Source organism: Mustelus asterias, chromosome 11, assembly GCF_964213995.1.
Source record: "Mustelus asterias chromosome 11, sMusAst1.hap1.1, whole genome shotgun sequence".
NCBI lineage: Eukaryota > Metazoa > Chordata > Chondrichthyes > Carcharhiniformes > Triakidae > Mustelus > Mustelus asterias.
Genome location: NC_135811.1, coordinates 108,167,287 through 108,190,314, shown reverse-complemented (window position 1 = coordinate 108,190,314; position 23,028 = coordinate 108,167,287). Strand labels below are relative to the sequence as shown.

The 23,028-nt window shown below is 44.7% G+C and overlaps 2 protein-coding genes across 9 annotated transcripts in view; one reads left to right on the top strand and one right to left on the bottom strand.

Moving 5' to 3' along the window:
- Positions 1-23,028, top strand: part of LOC144500789 (sorting nexin-11-like) — a 137,124-nt gene that overhangs the window by 50,396 nt on the left and 63,700 nt on the right. The window lies entirely within an intron of this gene.
- On the bottom strand, positions 1,278-22,678 carry LOC144500785 (uncharacterized protein C17orf113-like). The gene is made up of 6 exons (XM_078224232.1): positions 22,481-22,678; positions 12,804-12,938; positions 11,019-11,186; positions 7,776-7,961; positions 6,519-6,698; positions 1,278-3,199 (listed from the first exon to the last, which is right to left on the bottom strand). The coding sequence occupies exons 1-6, from the start codon at positions 22,593-22,595 to the stop codon at positions 1,410-1,412; spliced, it is 2,574 nt and encodes an 857-aa protein (XP_078080358.1). The 5' UTR covers positions 22,596-22,678; the 3' UTR covers positions 1,278-1,409.

Sequence of the window (23,028 nt, the reverse complement as noted above, 5' to 3'; positions counted from 1 at the left end):
AACAGTCCCCGACTGTTGGTCCTTCAAACTAATGCGTAGTGACAGGCAACTCTGCATTGCCACAGTACGTCCAGGGTCACTGTTGCCTCTTTTAGCACAGCTCTGCACCACCATGACATAACTGGAAGATGTAACAGGTAACCATGGAATATAAGAAATTTTGCCAACTGCAGTTTGAGAGTGTTGACTACGGTTGCCCATTCTCCAGGAACTGAACATCAATCTCCAGTACATTGCTGAGAACAATTTTAGGGGAAAAATCAAAGTGGAATTTAAAATAGTAATTTCCTTTAAACATTTTTATTTATTAATTATAAAGGTATTGTTGATGGAAAAAAGAGGCTGTTTGATTGGCAAACAACATCAAAATGGATAATAGTTGTTTTCCAACTTGCTGTTGGGCTTGTTGGCTGACTAGTGGGAGAGTGTGGGGGTGGGCCAGTGGAATGAGGAGGCCATGCGTTGACATTCCCAGGAATACATCCAGCCAGAGTTGGCAACAGTGGTGATGCAGGCCTTTTTCATCAGTGTGTTAGTTGTCTCTCTGCCTTCTCCCTTATTGCATCTGAGGGAGGAAGCGTGTGTGCAATGCAAAGAGGCCTAATGAAGGGAAGGGCTAAATAAATTAGAAACTGGAACTTGTTGCATAAAGAATTATTGGCATTAAACTACTCAGATCTATTTTTCAGCACAGCTTTCCTTGACCAACAACAAAGATTCATACCTGTTCGTAGGATCTTCTGGTCTGCAAAGTAGTTACCCTAAGAGCAGGGACAGCACCACAGAGCAGTTTGTTGTTTGTGAGACAGAGTGAGGTGTTTCTGAGAAATGGGAAAAGGCCAGTTTATAACTGCAAGCATTATCTTTTCTTTAAAGGGAAACTGTTGTAGTAGTCAGTCAGTTACTGCAGGAATAGGCATGAGGGCTGAGAGGGAACCATATATCCAGAAATGGGGAAGTCTATATAATTCATTATCAATAGTAGTGACTTTCAGGAACAAACAGAAAAGTAGAGGAGGAAAGAATTTTCGTCAGATTACAGATCATCTTTAAATAAAAGCGGATGCTGGAAATCTGAAAGAAATGCAGAAGATGCTCGATAAACTCAGAAGGTTTGGCAACATCTGTGAAGAGAGAAACAGTCTGAACTCAGAACATTAACTCTGTTTCTCTCTCCACAGATGTTGCCAGATCTGCTGAGTTTATCGAGCATTTTCTGTACAGATTTTCTTTGCCCAGGGTTTCTGTACATTTTGGTTATTAGAAAGTTCTTATTTCAGTGTGAAGCTGTATTTATTTTATTCCAAGGTTTTGCCCACAGATAGGTTTCCCTTTTCTTTCTTGCTTATAACAAAACAATTTTTTTAAAAACCACAAGAAACAGCACGAGTTGCAGTCTCTGCAAACCTTTAACTCTTTTGCTGCTGTGCTTTGCTAGATGCCCACTTGGAATAGGCAGCTACAAAGTTGAACTCCTTGATTGGAGGACCATGGATTGAGATCTTGATCAGGTTCTCCAGTGACTTGCTGCTCAGTGAGTTTCCAAGTTTGGTCCTGAACACGTGTTGTCTGCTGAACACACCAGCCAGATCTGCAGTGGGAATTGGCAAAGCCAGGTACCGTTCCGCTAGTGAACTAACCATAGGAAACATCAGTTTCTGCTTAAGTGCAAGCTTGCACACATCCTTGGCATTAGTGAGCGCATGAACACCAGGCTGAGACTCTACAAAGTTCATGAAGCTGACCAGCTCCTGTTTGCAGCTCATCTCAAAATCATCTTTGTCACTCTCGTCAGAAAGTGATGACAGGTAATCAGTCACAGTTTGAATGTGCCTGTTCTTGGAATCAGAGGCGTGTGCGGGGTCGAATATGGCAGTCATTGCTGTTATGGTGGCTGCATCGTTGGATTCCGAAAACCTGGCCTGAAGGTCTCGTGTGAGATTTTCGAGGAAAGTCCGACAAGTGTTTTCTGCTTCTGTCCTCTGGTGGCGCCCTCCTTTTATCCGGTGATTCTGAAACATAAAGGAACAGTCAGAGAGGCTGTCATCCCACAAGTTGGGTGGCAGTGCAGCTAAGAGGTTCTTGAGCATCTCGCCGGTTCTTTCAGCACCTAACTTATTAATCGTGGTGACCGTTGATTTCAACAGGGGGTGTACAATTGAGAAGTCAGTGTTGGAGGTCTGGTAACTTTTACACAGAATGTAAAGTTGATGGAGAATGTCAGCCAAGAAGTGACTACAGTGCAAAAATTTATAGGTGCAGATGGTTTTTGCCAGTCCTGCACTTCTGGCTGACTGACTGTTCTGGAGTGCTGAGACAAGATTGCCAAAGTTGCGGATTACAGCTTCCACCGATGCTCTGACTGTAAGCCATCTGGATGGAAAAATATCCTTGAAAGGGCTGCTGTCTTTGTGCGTGTCTCTCAGTACTTTTTGCATAGCCTCAAGACCATCCCTGTTCTTTGGCAAATTGACAAAGTGTTGATAAATGGAGTCAAGAGTTTGTTGGTACTTCACCAGGTAAGGGACAGTGTCTGCAGCAGATACACTGCTGAGAGCTAATCGATGAGCAATGCAATGGATGGATAAGAGCCCAGGTGCCTGTGCCTTTAACTGAGAGACCACACTGTTCTTGCATTCAGCTGTAACAGCAGAGCCATCAATTGCAAATCCACACATCTGTTTCATGTCTAGATCTTTCTCTTTGAGCACGTCGACTAACTGTGCCGTGATCTTATCTGCTGTGACCTCTTCTTGTAGTTTTTTGACTGCCAAGAAGTAAGTTTTGGGTTTGTACCCTCCTGTAACCTGCTCAATGATTCGGAGGTACATGAACAAGCATGGCTCTGTGAAACAGTCTTCAGACTCATCGATCAAGATGCTGAAACAGTTACTGGACCGTGCCCTTTTTAGGATTCCTTCATCTGTCACTTCAGTGATGGCTTGTTGGAATTCCTCGATTGACTCGTCGTAGGAGATGAGCTTGTCTGAGTGAAGTCCAGACAGGTCAGTGAGACCTTGAATTATGCACAACTCATTCAGAGCTTCTGTTGATGAATTGGGGATCATCTCTTTGGCCGCAAAATACACATTGCGAAGAGCACACGTTGCAGCTAGCTCAGCCTTTTTATAGCATTCCTCCTGGACCTTGATTTCAGCTGTTTTGGCAGAGTGCAGGCCTGCTGCATAGCTATTCTCACCTGAAGTATTGAAACAGAATATATACGGTTAAACTTTCATAAGGATTCTGCCTCATGATGGGCTGTTGGTTTTGTGTGCCTAGTGTTCTCTATGCACCTTGCCTAAACCACTCTATGTTTGAGCGTGGACCATTAAGCTTAGATTTTTGTGATAGTAATTGTATAAACACTAATGGTAAGCCATTCATTTTAAATAGGTTAAGGTAGGGTCTAAAAAGACCTATTGATCCATTAGACCAGTTCCATACATGTGTGATGTCCCATGCAGACGCTCCCCACCCCGCTGTGTGATCCTCTGAAGGTGGAAAAGCTCAAACACATTAAAACGGAAAAATAGTCGAGAAAAACTTCCCCATGCACCTCCTGCTACCACCCATATGATCAAAATTAATCCAGGAAACAACCCTGGGCCAACTATCTTGTACCAGGTGACCTCTGTGCAAGTCCGAAACAAGTTCAGCTCTGGCTTTAGGGAATTCAGTGAATCCATGTTCACTGTTCCTGTACTTAATGTGCAAGAGCAGCAAAGCACCAATTTCAGCTATACAAGGTTGTGTCTTTGAGACCGGATAGCAGTCTCCCTTAATGTTCACTTTATGCATTTAAACAGCAATGATTGTAAAGTTGTGGTTGCAGAGTTGGCATCATGTGTCTGTACGCATGCAATGTTTGGAGGGAGTCATTGGCTATTGAACAGGGGCTGAGCTCAGTTGCAATACCTCCACTGCTGGATGCGACTGAGATCATTAACTCAACACAAATTGTAAAAGACACCTGAGACCTTCTGAACTGTATGGCATTTCACTTCAAGCAGTTCAGATGGATCATAAAGGGGATTGCTATTTAGACTTTAATGAGTACAGAGGCCACAATTAATTCCAGTTCCTTGCCCCAGCATGTTTACTCAAGTTAGTGTCTAGTTGAGGAACACAGGAACAGGAGGAAACAATCCAGTGTGTTGAGCAGTTCCACCATTTAATTAAATCATGGCTGATATGTTCCTCAACAAGTGCGGCACAGTGGTTAGCACTGCTGCCTCATAGCACCAGGGACCCCGGTTCAATTATAGCATTGGGTGACTGTGTGGAGTTTGCATGTTCTCCCCGTGTCTGCATGGTTTTCCTCTGGGTGCTCTGGTTTCCTCCCACACTCCAAAGATGTGTGGATTAGGTTGATTGGTTATGCTAAATTGCCCCTTAGTCCCCCTGACACTAACAGGGTAAATACGGGGATAGGGCCTGGGTGGGCTTGTTGTCAATGCAGGCTTGATGGGCTGAAAGGCCTCCTTCTGCACTGTAGGGATTGTATAAGTCTATTTATTTGCCTTTGATCCATATCCCTCAATCCCCTTACCTTAAAAATAAATCTGTTCTCTCGGTCTTAATTTCAGTTGACTCCCAACATCTACAGCCCTTTGGGGGAATTCCAGAATTCCATACCCTTTGTATGAAGAAATGCTTCCTGACATCACCTCTGAATGGTTTAACTCTAACTTTAAGGTTATGCCCCCAACTAGAAGAAACTGTTTATCTGTATCCATCCTATTAAATCCTTTTATCAATTTAAAAAGTTCAATTAGATCACTCCTCATCATTTTAAGTTCACTGAATTCAGTCTAAAGTTTATGTAACCAGCCTCATAACTCATAAAGCTCCAATTTCATTCTGTTGAATCTGCCCTATATTCCCCATCTGAAGCCAAAATATCCGTCCTCAGAGGCAGTGCACAGAACTGAATACAATACTTCAGAGTGTGTCTGACCAAGGTTTTTTCCAACTTTAGCACAGATTCTCCACTTATTATTCTCTGGCCAGCCAAACATTCTATTAGCCTTTGTGATTATTTATGAGCCAACTCAGCACTGACCGAAATTCAACACTTTTGCATTGTTTTCAGAATGTGGGTGATTCTGACAAAGCCACATTTATTACCCATCCCAGGCAGTAAAGATCAAACATGCAGTTTGGACTGAAGTTGTGTGCAGGCCAGACTAGGAAGGGGTGGTAGCTTACTTCCCTGAAGGACATTAATGAGCCCACTGGGTTTTTATGACAACTTTGCAGTTTTTCTAGTTCTAGCCCACTAGTGACCAGATTGGGGCCGTTTGAGTCTGTATCACGCAGGGCAGTGGATTTGCTAAGAGAGGTAGACTGTCCAGTCAGCACTGTGCTTGTATGAATGCTCACTGCCCACAAAAAAAAACATTTGATGCCTGAGTTAAAACAGCACAACAGTAACTTGCATTTATATAGCTCTTTTAACAAAGCAAAACATCATAAGGTGCTTCACAGGGCTGTTATCAAATAAAATCTGACAACTGAACCACACAAAGAAATATTTGGAGAGGTGACCAAAAGCTTGAATAAAGCATGAGGTTTTGAACAGCAAGGTAAAGAAGTGAAGAGGTTTAGGGAGGAAATTCCAGAGCTTTGAGCTCATGCAGCTTAAGGCACAGCCTCCATTCATAGAGCATTAAGAATTGGAGCTTTGTTTTATTCATTCATCGGATGTGGATGTCTTTGGCGAGACCAGCATTTATTGCCCATCTCTAATTGCCCTTGTGAAGATGGTGGCAAGCTGTCTTCTTGAACCACTGAAGTCCATGAGGTGTAGCTACATCCAAAGTGCTGTTAAGGAGGGAGTTCCAAGATATCCAACAACAGTGACGAAACGGCAATATATTTCTGGTGAGTGGCTTGGAGGGGAACCTCCAGGTGGAGGTGTTCCCAGGCATCTGCTGCCCTTGTTTTCTAGATCCTACTGGTTGTAGGTTTGGAAGGTGCTGCCTAAAGAGCCTCAGTGAATTCCTGCAGTGCATCTTGTAGATGGTGTACACTGTTGTCATCGGTGATGGAGGGAGTGAATATTTGGGAGTGAATGAGGTGCCAATTAAGCAGCCTGCTTTGTCCTGGATGGTGTCAAGGTTTTTGAGTGTTGTTGAATGAATGGCTACATTCATCCAAGCAAGTGGAGAGTATTCCATCTCACTACTTACCTGTGCCTTGTAGATGGTGGACAGACTCTGGGGAGTCAGGAGGTGAATTACTCACCTCAGAATTCCCAGCCTTTGACTGCTGTTGCAGCCACAATATTTAAATGGTGCAGGGGTCCAAAATTGGAGAAACACAGACTTCAGAGGGTTGAGAAAGTTACAGAGATAGAAGGGGTGGAGTTAGCGTAGATCAGCGAGCACAGTGGGTGATGGGTAAACAGGGTGGATAGTTAAGGGTGTGTATGGGTTGCTGGCTGGAAATTCTGTCTCTGTACTAATTGAGAGAGTGCCTTGTGGTTCATTGAAACTCTTGTCACATGAATGTACCTTTGTAAAACTGACTTCTCTTCTTTGACATGGAGTCATCTCTCGCTTGCCCTCCATATTGGTTGTGAGAAACTTCTGCCCCTGGATCGATAGAATGTGACCCTGGGAGCTCACTGTATGGACCTCGTGAAGGGAACTGAGCCCCCAACTGTTGAAGCACTTGTGCCAGAGTCTGCTTTCCTGAGAGAAAAAGTAATGCAACAAACAGATTTTATTTTTCTCTTCTCCACTCACCTTCCTGACTCAGTGGTACTGATTAATACAGAGGCACAGTTTCTTGTTGTATGCTGCGGTTACAATCTGACTAATGGGGCCAGTCTTTGCTGGTGCACTGTGTTAGCTAAATGAGTAGCACTTTCATCTCAGTCTGAAGGTTGTAGGTTCAAGTCCCACTCCACAGACTTGAGCACAAAAATCTCGATATATACCCGAGGCCCCATTTTCTCTCTACGGTGGTTGCAAGTGTAAAGAGTTCCCCTCATTGCTCTGACCAATACCTATCCAATGAACATTAATATTTTGATTTTCCAATCGTTATCAACTTCCTGTTTGAGCTTACTGTGCGCAAATTGACTGCCACATTTCCTACATTGCAGCATTTTAAAAATACTCCATTGGCTGTAAAGCCTTTTGGCACATCATGAACCTGTGAAACACGCTTGTTTATTCTTTGTGTATCAATAATAATAAAAAATATCACAGCATGGGTGGAAAATCATCCTATAAATATTTCATGAAGAATAATTACTACAGGATCGTCCTGGAATGCAAAGATGATTTGAGCCTCTTCTTGCCTATTATTAGCTACTTTCTTAACTCCTGTCCCCCTCCCTCACACACCTAACAGTGGTATTGCCCCAACACTACATTGGAACATCAATCCATATTATTTGCTCGTTTTTTGATTATTACCTTGGAGGATGGCTTCTGACTCTCAGGCAGTGCTACCAACTGAGTCAACCTAATGCTTAAATATCATTCAGTTTGTTGTATTTCGGAAGCTACAGAAAGGAAAATGTAAGGCTCCAGGATCCTGGTCACTTGGGTATGGCTTCAGAGAGAAAAGAAAGACCCGGACTTATTGTGCTTCTTTCGCAGCCTATTCTGTAGACTGCAGTGGACTGTCAGCCTGTGTCCAGGGTGAATTTGAACCCACAATGTCGATTCAGAAGCAAGAGTGTTATAACTGAGCTACAGTTTAAGCCCAAGAGAAAAGTTTCCAGTTTATAGTAAGTGGATCTGTACAGTGATTTGTACCTTTGTAAGAAGGAATGCTTTTGCTCTGATGTGCTTTGGGCAGGGACTCTTCCTCTTCCAATATCCGTTCATGCCTGTTGCGCCCAACGACTGTGCGATAAATTGGGGTCTTGGTCCTCATGATCTCATCCGAGGGATTGTCTGAGGGGGATGCTTTGTGTCTGTGATCTGGCAACTCTCCTGGCCCTGTCAGGTGGAAGACAATTGCTTTTGAATTGTAGTTGTCCACAGGAAGGTGTGATGCTGCCCAGCCTACCTATATTTTTCCCTCAACAGTGGTGACTAGCAGTGAATCATAGACAAATCATAGAAACCCTACAGTGCATTCGGCCCATCGAGTCTGCACCGACCACAATCTCATCCAGGTCCTATCCCCATGCCTTTAGCCTAGCTAATCCCCCTGACACTACGAGGCAATTTAGCATGGCCAATCCACCTAACCTGCACATCTTTGGACTGTGGGAGGAAACCGGAGCACCCAGAGGAAACCTATGCAGACACGGGGGAATATGCAAACTCCACATAGCCAGTGACCCAAGCCGGGAATCGAACCCGGGTCCCTGGTGCTCTGAGGCAGCAGTGCTAACCACCGTGCCGCCCCATATTAACAGTGTCTGGAAATTTTACCTTTCCCAGTTTCTTTTCGTTCCCTCTCCTCTCCAAACTCTTTCTGGGGTACAGTTTCACAGGCCTCAGCAACCCTTTCCTACCCGTCCCAAATCACTAACTCTTCACTTTTGAGCGAGACAATGAGTGTTGGCAGTTTCAGCCATATCCAATCTTTGTCTCAAGATATTTGGAAACTCACAGATTTTGATAGAAGTCATTGGAAAACACGAGGAGGGATCTGGCCTCCTTTTTGTTTCCCATAAACCTAACACAGTGAAACCCAGTGTGTTGGAATCCCTACTCTATACTTACCAATCCCTCCATTTAGCTCTGGTTTGGTTTAGAGGTAGCACTGTTGCTTCTGAGTCAAAAGCATGTGGAACCCCAATCCAGAGACTCGAACACATAATCTAAGTTGACAATTCAGTGAAGTACTAAATTGTTGGTGGTGTCCTCTTCTGGATGGGTCATTAAACCAAGGCATTGTCTCAGGTAGACATACAAGATGACAAAAAACAAAGAATAGTACAGCACAAGAACAGACCCTTTGGCCCTCCAAGCCTGCGCCAATAATGTTTACCTATCTAGACCAACCGCTTATATCCCTCTATTCCCCGTTTGTTCATATCTCTATCAAGATAAGTCTTAAATGTTGCTAACGTAACTGCCTCAACCACCTCACTTGGCAGTGCATTCCAGGCCCCCCCCCCCCCCACCCTCTGTTTAAAAAAAAAATTCTCCCGCATATCTCCACTGAACCTTTCCCCCCTTATCTTGAACTTGTGCCCCCTTGTAATTGCCATTCTGCCCTGGGAAAAAGCTTCCTACTGTTGACCATATCTACACCTCTCATAACTTTATAAACTTCTATCAGGTCGCCCCTCAGCCTCCGTCTTTCCATGGAGAACAATCCCAGTTTATTCAATCTCTCCTCATAGCTAATATCCTCCATACCAGGCAGCATCCTGGTAAACCTTTTCTGTACTCTCTCCAAGGCTTCCACGTCCTTTTGGTAGTGTGGTGACCAGAATTGGACACACTATCCCAAATGTGGCTTAACCAACATTTTATACAATTGTAACATAATTTGCCAACTTTTATACTCGATGCCCCGTCCAATGAAGGCAAGCATGCCATATGCTTTCTTCACCAACTTTTCCACCTGTGCTGCTACTTTTAATGACTCCTAGATCTCTCTGTGTGTCTATGCTCCTGATGGCCATTTATTTTACAGCTCCCACCTGAATTGGATCTACCAAAATGCATCACCTCGCATTTGTCTGGATTAAATTCCATCTGCAATTTCTCCGCCCAATTTTCCAGCTTATCTACATTCTGCTGTATTCTCTGACAATCTTCATCACTATCTGCAATTCCCCCAATCTTAGCATCATCTCCAAACTTGCTAATCAGACCAACTACATTTTCTTCCAAGTCATTTATATATATTACAAACAGCAGAGGTCCCAGCACTGATCCCTGCGGAACACCACTAGTTACAGACCTCCATTCAGAAAAACTTCCACTGCTACCCTCTGTCTTCTATGGCCAGGCCAGTTCTGAAGCCATCTAGCTATTTCTCCCCTGATCCCATGTGATTTAATCCTTTGCACCAGCCTGCCATGAGGGACCTTGTCAAATGCTTTACTAAAGTCCATGTAGACAACATCCACAGCCTTCCCTCGTCAATCATTTTTGTCACCTCCTCAAAAAACTCAATTAAAAGCAAAGAAAAATCAAGGTCTTTTTCTCTATTACCATCTATCTCCTTCAATCCTGTACTGTACCCTCACATCTAACAAATTCTAAAAACGTATAGATTTCCTTGTCATCATAAGAGAGACAAATCATTCAGTTGTCTCTGCTGCATTCCATCTTCATGACCACAAGCCAAACCTCCCCAGCCACAAACCCCATTTGACTCTATTTTTTCCCCTTTTCCCTGTCCTATCTCTTCTCATCCACAAGACTGGCATCTGGTCTCTTCACCCTATTCCCATTAAACTCCTGAATCTGCAAGCTAGCTGTGAATGGCTTTGAAAGGGAGCGGGAACCACAGTTATCAATTCTTTCCTCAAGAACCCACCTTCAAACTCCATGATTCTAGAATACATTATCACCTTCCAGATCTGAGGCCATCTCTCCCCAACTCGTTGTTTGAATCCCTCCAACTTGGTTATCACTCCTCCTCAAGTACTGAAATGGGCCTGACCAAATTCATGATGGTCATTTTCTGTGCTCATGACTGTGGTGTGTTACCCACCTCCTTATCAGTGTTGAGGATTGATTCTGTGATTTTGATTTGATTTCCATGTAAACCATGACCTTGACTCCTCAGGGACTACAAGAAGCCACTGTTCCCACATTAATTCAAATTAACTAAACCACTTATATTCATAAGATGTTGAGCTTGTCAATGAAAGATGATTAATGAGCAGAAACTGAGCAGCATTTCAAAAAGGTGCTCACCACCACCTTCTCAAGAATAATCGTGGATGGGCAATAAATGCTGGTCTAGCCAGTGACATCCGTATGCCATGGATGAATTAAAAAGAACAGGGCTATTTCCTCGTTAGGGCTAGGCTGAGCTACTCTGATTACAGGGAGACAAGATCACAGACAAGAAGGTCTCACCTCTGTAGAATGAGTAACTGTGGATAGGCTGTTGAGGACTCTCTTCTTCCTTGACTCGTTTTATAGTGTGATGGGTGCTCGCGACCCGATGAAGCGAAGGTTGTGTCAAAGTGCCTTCATCAGATGAGATGTCCGATGAGTCTGAGGTAAACTGCTGATCTGAAGAAACTTTTGGTAGAAACAAAACATTGGGTGAAGGCTACAAACTTTAGAAAGTTCAATGAACCAATAATAAATCTTTCAAAAATAAAATTGACTCATGGGGAGGCCAAGAACAGCTAAGCTTTGATCGAATTTCTCCCGAGGTTGTGCCAATGTTCATCTCCAAGCATTCTAACAATGCTAAAATGAGGCACAGTCCCATGATTGAGCAAGAAGATGAGATGGAACCGATTGGTAGTAGGGTTATTAATTTACACGATGTCCTACACTCTGCTTGGCCTGAAGTGAGCAGATTCCTTTCATTATTCAATTGGACTGCTTATGCTGCTATTGCCTCAATCGATGACCGCACCATAACCAATACCTGCTTGAAACACACCTGCATTGTAAACTCGCTTCAGTGGAAGCAGTCTGGCAACGCAATTAATGACACCACCAAACATGTAGCAAGTCTCCCTAACCATGAACTCTCTGAAAGCAAGGAGTTTGTTGTTGCATATTGTTTCGATTGTGGTATGCCTTTGTCCTGATTTCAAACCCCCATTTACCTTTCAAACTTACCATCTCCCATTAAATTGTACATTTAAACACTTTCTTTATGGCAACTAGTGCTGTAAAAAGGGGGAAAGTTGTACCCGTCTGCGCTCCAGTTATTCTGCACTGAGGCAGCTGGGGGTGCGCTTCGCTGCTCCTGTCTCACCCAGCCCGAGAGAGGAAGGTTGGGTATGACAGGGGCTTTGGGATTTCAACGGAGGCAAGCTCCTTCAGAGTGGCAACCCGCCAGAGCTAGTCACTCTGAGAAAATAATGGGCATATATCATCTTTTTAGAAATTCATTTACAGGATGCGAGTGTTGCTGGCTAGGACAGCATTTATTGCCCATCCCTAGTTGCCCTTCAGAAGGTGGTGGTGAGCTGCCTTCTTGAATTGCTGCAATCCCTGAGGTGCCCACAGTGCTGTTAGGAAGGGAACTCCAATCAGGATGGTGAGTGACTTGGAGGGGAACCTCCAGGTGTGGTGTTCCGAGGTATCTGTTGCTCTTGTCCTTCTCGTGGTAGTGGGTTTGGAAGGTGCTGTCTAAGGAACTTTGTTGAGTTCCTGCAGTGCATCTTGTACATGGTACACACGATTGCTACTGTGTGTCAGTGGTGGAGGGATTGAATGTTTGTGGAATGTTTTTGACCTCACCACACTTTGACTTGTGAGCCATAAAGGGAGTCATTTTCGTTTAACTTTTACTTTTGATCTCCGGTACAAATTAACAAAAAAAGGCAGTAAAATAACTCTAATTAGCCTTAGGAAACTCGCTTTGAGGTGGCATAGCATTAGGAAGCCACCCCAACAGGGTTTTCCAAAGCTTTCCCAGCACCACCTCCTTGCTCCGAAGCGCTCTCCCAAGGGCCAGGAAGATTCTGCTCCTCCTTTAGCCAGTGTATCCAGATTTTCACAGTGAACTTAAACAGAAGCCACAAAGCAGCAGTTATTGCTGATCCTGATCCAAGTCCTGTAGGGCATGGGACCAACTGGAATATTTAACACCCGATATCACTTTTGCCATGTATTTTAGACAAAAGCTAAAGTCTGACTTGCCAATTTTTTGCTTGTTAATGGGGAAACTCTTACCTTTGTAAAGCTGATAGGTGTGACTGCAAGAATCCTCCTCTGTTTGAACTCGTTCTGCCTTGCTCTGGTTGCCTGTTGCTGGAGATTCATTTGAGGTTCCAGGCATCTCTCGTTGACTTCTCAGATCTAATGGTGCTGGGAGGATGCAGTTAACAGGAATAAATATAAGCATTTGCAAATAGTAATGTTGCAACAATAACTTGATTTATATAGCTCCTTTAGCACAATAAAACGTTCCAAAGCACTTAACAGAAAGGTTGGCAAATTAGACCATAATAAATAGAAACAGGAGTAGGCCACTTGGCCCTTTGAGTCTGCTCCGCCATTTAATAAGATCATGGCTAATCTAATGCTCACTACATCCATTCTCCTGCCTTATCTCCATAACCTTTAATTCTCCTCCTGATTAAAAACGTATTGACCTCAGCCTTGAAAGTTTCTAAGGACTTGGCCTCCATAACTTCCTGGGGTAAAGAATTCCAAAAATTCACCACTATTTGAGAGAAGAAATTGTTCCTCAAATCCATCTTGAATGAACACCTCATTATTCTGCGACTATGCCTACAGGTCCTCCACTCTCCCATTGTGGAAACATTCTCCCAACATTCCCCTTTCTAACTCCCAATGCGTTTTCACACTGAGCTACAGAAGGAGCGGTTAGAACAGGTGACCAAATACTTGATCAAAGAGGCACATTGTAAGGAATGTTGAAGGAAGAGAGAGTTAGAGTTAGAAAGATTTCGGAAGGGAATTCCAGCGCTTAGGGCCAGTCAGCTAAAGGCAATAATACAGCAATGATAGAAAATCAGGGATTCTTCTTCTTTTTCTAGGGGCAGCACTGTGGCAAGTGGTTAGCACTGCTGCCTCACAGCGCCAGGGACCTGGCTTGGATCACTGTCTGTGTGGAGTTTGCACATTCTCCCTGTGTCTGCGTGGGTTTGTTCCGGTTTCCTCCCGCACTTCAAAGATGTTCAGGGTCGGTGGATTGGCCATGCTAAATTGACCCTTAGTGTCAGGGGACTAGCTAGGGTAAATGCATGGGTTCATGGGGATAAGGCCTGAGTGGGATTGTGGTTGGTGCAGACTCGATGGGTCGAATGGCCTCCTTCTGCATTGTAGGATTCTATCTATGAATTAGGTCTCCTTTTTGCTTCTCTTTCCTTCCTTTCCTTTCCCCCTTCCTTCTGTTGCTTCATCCTACCTTTTATTCCTTTATTCACTTTCTATTCCTCCAGACTCTCTCCCTGTCCCATCTTCCTTTTCCATACGTCCCTCTCTTCCTTTCGTCCTTCTCTTCCTTTTCTTCTCTTTCGTCTTTCTTTTCTTCCATCCTTTTCCTTTTTTCACTTCCTTCCTCCTTTACCTTGATTCCTCCCTTCCTTTGCTTCTCCTTCTCTCCTAAGCCCTTCTCATTCCTTCCTATCTTATCCATCTTATCTTGATCCCTCTGGGACATATTTTGAAATAAATTCTTACTACCTTTATCAAATTTTGTTAAATGACTAATACTTTATTGAAGGCCCAGAGGAGAGATTAAACTTGGGATAGTCCTGTTCTGTAAAGCTAATGGTACCCAACGCTTCTACTCACCCCTTCCAATTGTCATGGGGATAGTGGGTGCAAAGGCATTGAAGTGTCCAATCAGCTATGATTGTATTGAATGGTGGAACAGGCTCAACAGGCTGAATGGCCTACTCCTATTCGTCTATCCCCATGTCTCTTCACCTGCCCTTTCTGAAGGTATTGATTCATACTGGTTATTCCTCAGATCCAAACCTAGAAATTGAGTGTGGGTAGGCTATTGAACTTCAGGAGCATCACAGGTCACCGATAAGCTGAATTATGGCTCTCCCTGATGTTCATTCACAGCCGTGATTGTGATCAGGAGCACCAACCCTAGTCGATTTTTCTCCTCCCTAACTCAGGACCATTGAACACAATTGTAACACTGCTGCCAACAAATAAATAATTTAACCCAGGCCAGGGATTGGGTCTAGAACTTTTCTATTCTGTGTGACTCACTCTGCTTTAACAGGTCGTGTAAATGGGGGGAAAGGAGATGTAGGTGAAAAATTGTTGCATTATTTCTTGATTAAATTTGCAGTGATTAACATCGCAATCATTTATCATTTTTTGCCAATATTATTCTGCATTAACACAAAGCACAGAAACTGAACCGAACCATCTCCCTTACCCCAAATAAAATTGAAACTATATATTCAAAGAGTGATTGCAACATCTAATCTAATCTGTGAGTTCAGATAACTGTTATAAACTGGTCTTGCTTTGCTCTGCTGTTTCAAAATTTCATTTGACAACCCCAGCCCCGATTAGATTAATGCCTGGTAAACAGAGAAACATGAAGCAGGAGTAGGCCATTCGGCCTTTGAGCCTGCTCCACCATTCATTTTAATAATGGCTGATCATCAAATTCAATATCCTGATTCCCCCCCCACCATATCTCTTGATCCCTTTAGCCCCAAGAACTATATCTAATTTCTTCTTGAAATCAGAATGTTTTGGCCTCAACTACATTCTGTGGTAGTGAATTCCACACATTCACCACCCTCTGGGTGGAGAAATTTCTCCTCACCTCAGTTCTAAAAGATTTACCCCTTATCCTCAAACTATGACCCCTAGTTCTGGACTCCCCCACCATTGGGAACATTTTTTCTGAATCTACCCTGTCTAACCCTGTTAGAAACTTATAAGTTTCTATGAGATCCACTCTCTTCTAAACTCCTGTGAATATAATCCTATAAACCACTCCTGAGCAGATATTTTTCTCAATTTAAAAGGACTGTGTACTGATCACATAACCCAATTGGGAACTGTATTGTGTCTGGTGATGGAGTGGCTGAGGAAGAGAAATTGGGTGGGATTTTACGGCTTCGCTCGATCAAGATCAGAAATTCCTGCCCGAGACCAACAGAGATTTCTGTTGTCGGACCCTCGCCCCCGCCGATTCCGTGGCAGGCAAGGTGGTAGAGTTCCGGCCATGTATTACAGGAGATGAAAAGAGTGCTGCCAATGAGGTGCAGTTCATTATTGGAATTAGAAGCAAATTAATCTTGTTTACTGTCTGCTGCTGTTCCTCGACCTTGTCTCTTGCTGCAAAAATCAAAACAGTGAGATCCATGGAGTAAAATTCAATTTCCTAACGCTTAATGCAGATATTGGAGGGGCTACGGGGGTTTTAGTATTTTGCTTGCTGTCGGTTTATGTTCAGAGTCACTAACATTTTAATGGAACCATAAGTAAAGGTTGATTATTTAACCATGGTGCGCTCACTCCCTCACATGCACGCATGCACAGACACACATTCATACTCATGCTGTCTCTCACAAACGTACTCACTCTCACTATTGTACACCATTGCTCATTCTCACACACACTCATCCTCATTCTCTCACAGACTCTTATGGGCAATCATTCACCCTCTCACACACACGCTCTCATTCACTTACTCATTCGCACTCTCTTGCACACATTTTCTCATCCTCATTTACTCTGCACATTCACTCATTCTCTCGCTTTCACGTGCAAAGTCTATCACCCCTTTGCTGTTTTCTCTCCCTTCTCCTGAAGAAGATATCTGGTTCTGGATATGGGAAGCTCACAGAGCGACCATTACTTACATGAGTCACAACGGTCATAAAGAAAGACCCCCTGGGTGAGGTGACCTGAAACCCAACATTGCCCCATTTCCTCAGAGGTGAAGGTTAATAATGAAAATAAATTACTCATAAAATCTGAGGCGACTATTTTTCCAGGTGTAATAATCTTACTGAGGCCAGTCTTCCATCACCAATCACACTTTTATTTACAGTGATACCTGAATGTTAAAGAGTACAGATCGGTCCCGAGTGTATTGACTGGGGCCTGAGTGGAGCCAGTTGGTTTCAAAACCCTCCCACCCCTGTTGTTTCTTTGCTATTGGGCAAGCCTCCACTCACCTCATGGGGAGCTCATATTCAGCAAGGCCCATGGGAGATCTACTGATGATCCCCTCTGGCCATCGTAACATTGTAACTGGTGTGGCGACAATAATATCTCCCTCAATGTCAATGAAACAAAGGAGACAGTCATCAACTTCAGCAAGAGTAGTGGAGGGCATGCCCCTATCTACATCAATAGGGACAAAGTAGAAATGATCGAGAGCTTCAAGTTTTTAGGTGTCCAGATCACCAACGACCTGTTCTGGCCCCCCCCCCCCACTCCATGCAGACGCTATAGTTAAGAAAGCCCACCAATGCCTCTACTTTCTCAGGAGACTAAGGAAATGTGACATGTCCCCTACAACTCTCACCAACTTTTACAGATGAACCATAGAAAGCATTCTTTCTGGTTGTATCACGGCTTGGTATGGCTCCTGCTCTGTCCAAGGCAGCAATAAACTACAAAGGGTCGGCAAACCAGCCTCCCACCCATTGACACTGTCTACACTTTCCACTGCCTTGGAAAAGCAACCGGCATAATCAAGAACCCCACGCACCCCAAACATTCTCTCTTCCACCTTTTTCCATTGGGAAAAAGATACAAAAATCTGACTCAAAAATAGCTACTTCCCTGCTGTCATCAGATTTTTGAATGGACCTACCTCGCATTAAGTTGATCTTTCTCTGCACCCTAGCTATGACTGTAACACTACATTCTGCACTCTCTCCTTTCCTTCCCTATGTATGGTATGCTTTGTCTGTATAGCGTGCAAGAAACAATACTTTTCACTGTACACTATTACCTGTGACAATAAAGAATCAAATCAGATCCCTCCGCCTTCAAGTCCGTTTCTTCCCTGGTACTCCTGCCACAAGGGGCGGTCCTCTGCCCCCCTTGGCGATCAGCCTGGAGTTATTGGGAGGCAGGACCAATTCAGGAGCTGTGAAGCAGATCAGAGATCTTTGCTTCCAAAGGGAGCGCCATAAAGCCAGTGCCTCTGGCTCTTCTCGAGGTCTCACTGCAGTAGGGCCACTGGTCTCTTCTGCTTCCATTTTGGAATCCAGAGGGGCAGGTGGGGAATCGACTTCTATTTGAGACTTGATACTGGCAGTGGTGACCCCTTGGCTGGTAATGAGGCCTGTATTGGCACAGGCTCCCTACTTCTGAGGTGGTCCAGTGTTTCATGACAATTTTGCCCTGCACTTGGACCTGATAAGGCACGGGGCCTCTTTTCTCCATTATGATCCCGGGGACCCAACTGAGGGCTTTCCTGAAGTTCCTCACATGGGCTGGGTCGACAGTTTTGAATGTTCTGTCTGTCCTTGCAGAATTCTGGTTCTTCTGTGTGTCTTGTTTAGACAGGACTGGATACTTTTATGCAGATACCGGCAAGGTTTCCAAAATATTGAGGATCATCATGACCTCTTCCACAGCTGGGAGGAGGAGGAGCTGGGCATCCGGGCAATGGCTGATGACTCAGTGCATCGATATTATCGATCCAGATCCTGGACTGCCAGTAACAAGGCCCAAGTCTGTAACCGGGCAGAGGCAATGGCGGGTGGGTATTGCCTGATCTTTATTGTCTTGCCGGCCTGAGTGGAGTCAGCTGATTTTAAATCCCCTCGTGCTCCTCCCCTATTGGGCAAGCCTCCACTCGTCTAATAAGCGAGTTCATATTCAATGAGGCCCACAGGGAGATCTAGTGATGATCCCCCGAGGCCGTCATAACATCAGGGTTTAGTGAAGTGGAATGGAGAGACGTGGTGGGGGTGGAGGGTGCAGTTCTGCATCAGAAACACTGACCTTCTCTCCAATTGAAGCTTATCATTCCAATCACTGCCAGGGTTGAGATCAGCTCAGCCAACCCAACACAGAGATGGAATCTGGGATTGTCCTGGACTGTGTAGTCCACTTACTGCATGAACCACCCAAGGAGCTCTGTTCATGAGCCTTTCATCTTGGTTAGACCACACTTGAAGCACTGTGCACAGTCTGGTCCCCATGGTATAAAATGGACATAGAGGCACCAGAAAAGGTGCAGAAAAGATTTAAAAGAATGATACCAGAACTGAGAGGCAATAGCCATCAGGAAAAATTGAACAGGATGTGGCTGTTTGCTCTAGAAAAGTGAAATTTAAGGAGTGACCTGATCGAGATCTTTAAGATTCTGACAGGAATGATGTAGAGAATATGTTTCCACTTGAGTGACAGACCAGAACTAGGGGTAATAAAGACAAAGTGGTCACGAATAAATAAAGAGGGACTTCAAAAGGAAATTCTTTACCTAGAGAATATTTAGAATGTGGAACTCGCTACCAGAGGGAGTGGTCGAGGTGAATAGCAGAGTTGCATCTAAGGGGAAGCTAGCTAACAACTTGAGGGAGAAAGGAATAGCAGGAGATGCTGACGGGGTGAGATGAAAAGTGATGGGAGGAGACTTGTGTGGAGCAGAAGTAGCCTCACAAGCCTATTGGGCTAAGTGGCCTGTTTCTGTCCCATAAATTCCATGCTATTTCTTTATTATCAGCAAAATGTGGTTGCAGGGATGGTGTAGGAGGGAGGGTTTCAGATACGTGGATAATTGGAACACGTTCTGGGGAAGGTGGGACCTGTACAAACAGGACGGGGTGCACCTGAACCAGAGGGGCACCAATATCCTCGGAGGGAAATTTGTTACGGCTCTTCAGGGGGGTTTAAACTAATTTGTCAGGGGAGTGGGAAAGGGAGTTGTAGTCCAGAAGTCAGTGAGGGTGGTGAGGTATTGGGGAAGGTATCAGGGTCAAGGGTGGGTACTGGTAGACAGGAAGGGGGGTTGAAGTGTGTCTACTTCAATGCAAGGAGCATCCGGAACAAGGTAGATGAACTTGGGGCGTGGATTGGTACTTGGGACTACGATGTTGTGGCCATTACGGAGACGTGGGTAGAACAAGGACAGGAATGGTTGTTGGACGTTCCGGGGTATAGATGTTTCACTAAGTGTAGAGAAGCTGGTAAAAGAGGTGGAGGAGTGGCATTGTTAATCAAGGATAGTTTAACGGCTGCGGAAAGGCACTTCGTGGGGGATCTGCACACTGAGGTAATATGGGCTGAAGTTAGAAATAGGAAAGGAGCGGTCACGTTGCTAGGAGTTTACTATAGGCCCCCAAATAGTAATAGAGATGTGGAGGAAGAAATTGCTAAGCAGATTATGGATATGTGTGGGGGTCACAGGGTAGTTGTCATGGGGGACTTTAACTTTCCAAATATTGATTGGAACCTTTGTAGGTCAAATAGTTTGGATGGGGCAGTTTTTGTGCAGTGTGTGCGGGAGGGTTTCCTGACACAATATGTGGATGGGCCGACTAGAGGTGAGGCCACATTGGATTTGGTACTGGGAAATGAACCGGGCCAAGTGTTAGATTTGGTTGTGGGAGAGCAATTTGGAGATAGTGACCACAATTCGGTGTCTTTTGTTATTGCAATGGAGAGGGATAGGGCCGTACGGCAGGGCAAGGCTTACAATTGGGGGAGGGGTAATTATGATGCGATTAGGCAAGAATTAGGGGGCATAAGTTGGGAACAGAAACTGTCAGAGAAAGGAACTAATGAAAAGTGGAACTTTTTCAAGGAACAAATACTGGATGTCCTTGATAGGTATGTTCCTGTCAGGCAGGGAGGAAATGGCCGAGTGAGGGAACCATGGTTCACAAAAGAGGTGGAATGTCTTGTGAAAAGGAAGAGGGAAGCTTATGTAGGGATGAGGAAACAAGGTTCAGATGGCTCGATTGAGGGTTACAAGTTAGCAAGGAATGAGCTGAAAAAGGGGCTTAGGAGAGCTAGGAGGGGACATGAGAAGTCCTTGGCGGGTCGGATCAAGGAAAACCCCAAGGCTTTTTACTCTTATGTGAGGAATAAAAGAATGACCAGGGTGAGGTTAGGGCCGGTCAAGGACAGTAGTGGGAACTTGTGTATGGAGTCAGTAGAGATAGGCGAGGTGATGAATGAATACTTTTCTTCAGTGTTCACCAAGGAGAGGGGCCATGTTTTTGAGGAAGAGAAGGTGTTACAGGCTAATAGGCTGGAGGAAATAGATGTTCGGAGGGAGGATGTCTTGGCAGTTTTGAATAAACTGAAGGTCGATAAGTCCCCTGGGCCTGATGAAATGTATCCTAGGATTCTGTGGGAGGCAAGGGATGAGATTGCAGAGCCTTTGGCGTTGATCTTTGGGTCCTCGCTGTCCACGGGGATGGTGCCAGAGGACTGGAGAATGGCGAATGTTGTTCCTCTGTTTAAGAAAGGGAATAGAAATGACCCTGGTAATTATAGACCGGTTAGTCTTACTTCGGTGGTTGGTAAATTGATGGAAAGGGTCCTTAGGGATGGGATTTACGACCATTTAGAAAGATGCGGATTAATCCGAGATAGTCAGCATGGATTCGTGAAGGGCAAGTCGTGCCTCACAAATTTGATAGAATTTTTTGAGGAGGTAACTAAGTGTGTTGATGAAGGTAGGGCAGTTGATGTCATATACATGGATTTTAGTAAGGCGTTTGATAAGGTCCCCCATGGTCGGCTTATGATGAAAGTGAGGAGGTGTGGGATAGAGGGAAAGTTGGCCGATTGGATAGGTAACTGGCTGTCTGACCGAAGACAGAGGGTGGTGGTCGATGGAAAATTTTCGGATTGGAGGCAGGTTGCTAGCGGTGTGCCGCAGGGATCAGTGCTTGGTCCTCTGCTCTTTGTGATTTTTATTAATGACTTAGAGGAGGGGGCTGAAGGGTGGATCAGTAAATTTGCTGATGACACCAAGATTGGTGGAGTAGTGGATGAGGTGGAGGGCTGTTGTAGGCTGCAAAGAGACATAGATAGGATGCAAAGCTGGGCTGAAAAATGGCAAATGGAGTTTAACCCTGATAAATGTGAGGTGATTCATTTTGGTAGGACAAATTTAAATGTGGATTACAGGGTCAAAGGTAGGGTTCTGAAGACTGTGGAGGAACAGAGAGATCTTGGGGTCCATATCCACAGATCTCTAAAGGTTGCCACTCAAGTGGATAGAGCTGTGAAGAAGGCCTATAGTGTGTTAGCTTTTATTAACAGGGGGTTGGAGTTTAAGAGCCGTGGGGTTATGCTGCAACTGTACAGGACCTTGGTGAGACCACATTTGGAATATTGTGTGCAGTTCTGGTCACCTCACTATAAGAAGGATGTGGAAGCGCTGGAAAGAGTGCAGAGGAGATTTACCAGGATGCTGCCTGGTTTGGAGGGTAGGTCATATGAGGAAAGGTTGAGGGAGCTAGGGCTGTTCTCTCTGGAGCGGAGGAGGCTGAGGGGAGACTTAATAGAGGTGTATAAAATGATGAAGGGGATAGATAGAGTGAACGTTCAAAGACTATTTCCTCGGGTGGATGGAGCTATTACAAGGGGGCATAACTATAGGGTTCGTGGTGGGAGATACAGGACGGATATCAGAGGTAGGTTCTTTACGCAGAGAGTGGTTGGGGTGTGGAATGGACTGCCTGCAGTGATAGTGGAGTCAGACACTTTAGAAACATTTAAGCGGTTATTGGATAGGCACATGGAGCACAACAGGATGATAGGGAGTGGGATAGCTTGATCTTGGTTTCAGATAAAGCTCGGCACAACATCGTGGGCCGAAGGGCCTGTTCTGTGCTGTACTGTTCTATGTTCTATGAGACAATGAAGCTCAGTTCTGTGCTCTGGCTGCTTTCAGCAGTCTTCCCTTCTGTAGCACCCACCTGTATAAAACTGGCAGTTATGGGCTGGTTGCATGGAAACCTCCTCTTGCTTGATTCGCTTGGGTTTATGTTGAGTGACTACATCTTGCTGGATCAAGGGGTGTACTGAAGGCATCTCGTCAGAGGAGCTGTCAGTCGACCCAGCCTCTATTGCCTGCCATGCCCCACGCTGACCACTGGGAACCGGTGGAAACACGGCAGCTCCTGGAACAAGAAAGGATCTGTCAGCAGCGATACTGTAAGGGCGGAGGGATTCAGCCTGCCCGCTGGTAGATCATCGTTCAAGCCACAGCCAAATAAAGCAGAAGGTAAACGGAGAGAAATTCCACTTGGCCCCAGACAATCAGGGATCATCAAAATAATTCGAGCCAGAGGTGATGTCAGAGAGCCCTGCTTCACACAAAGGGATGTGAAAATCTGAATCTCCTCCAAAAAGCTATTGAGGCTGAGGGTAAATGGAAAGATTTTAGTACAGTCACAAAATTAACCAATGTATATCGAGTTTAGATCAGCCAAATCCTAATTGAATGGCGGCGGAACAGCTTAGA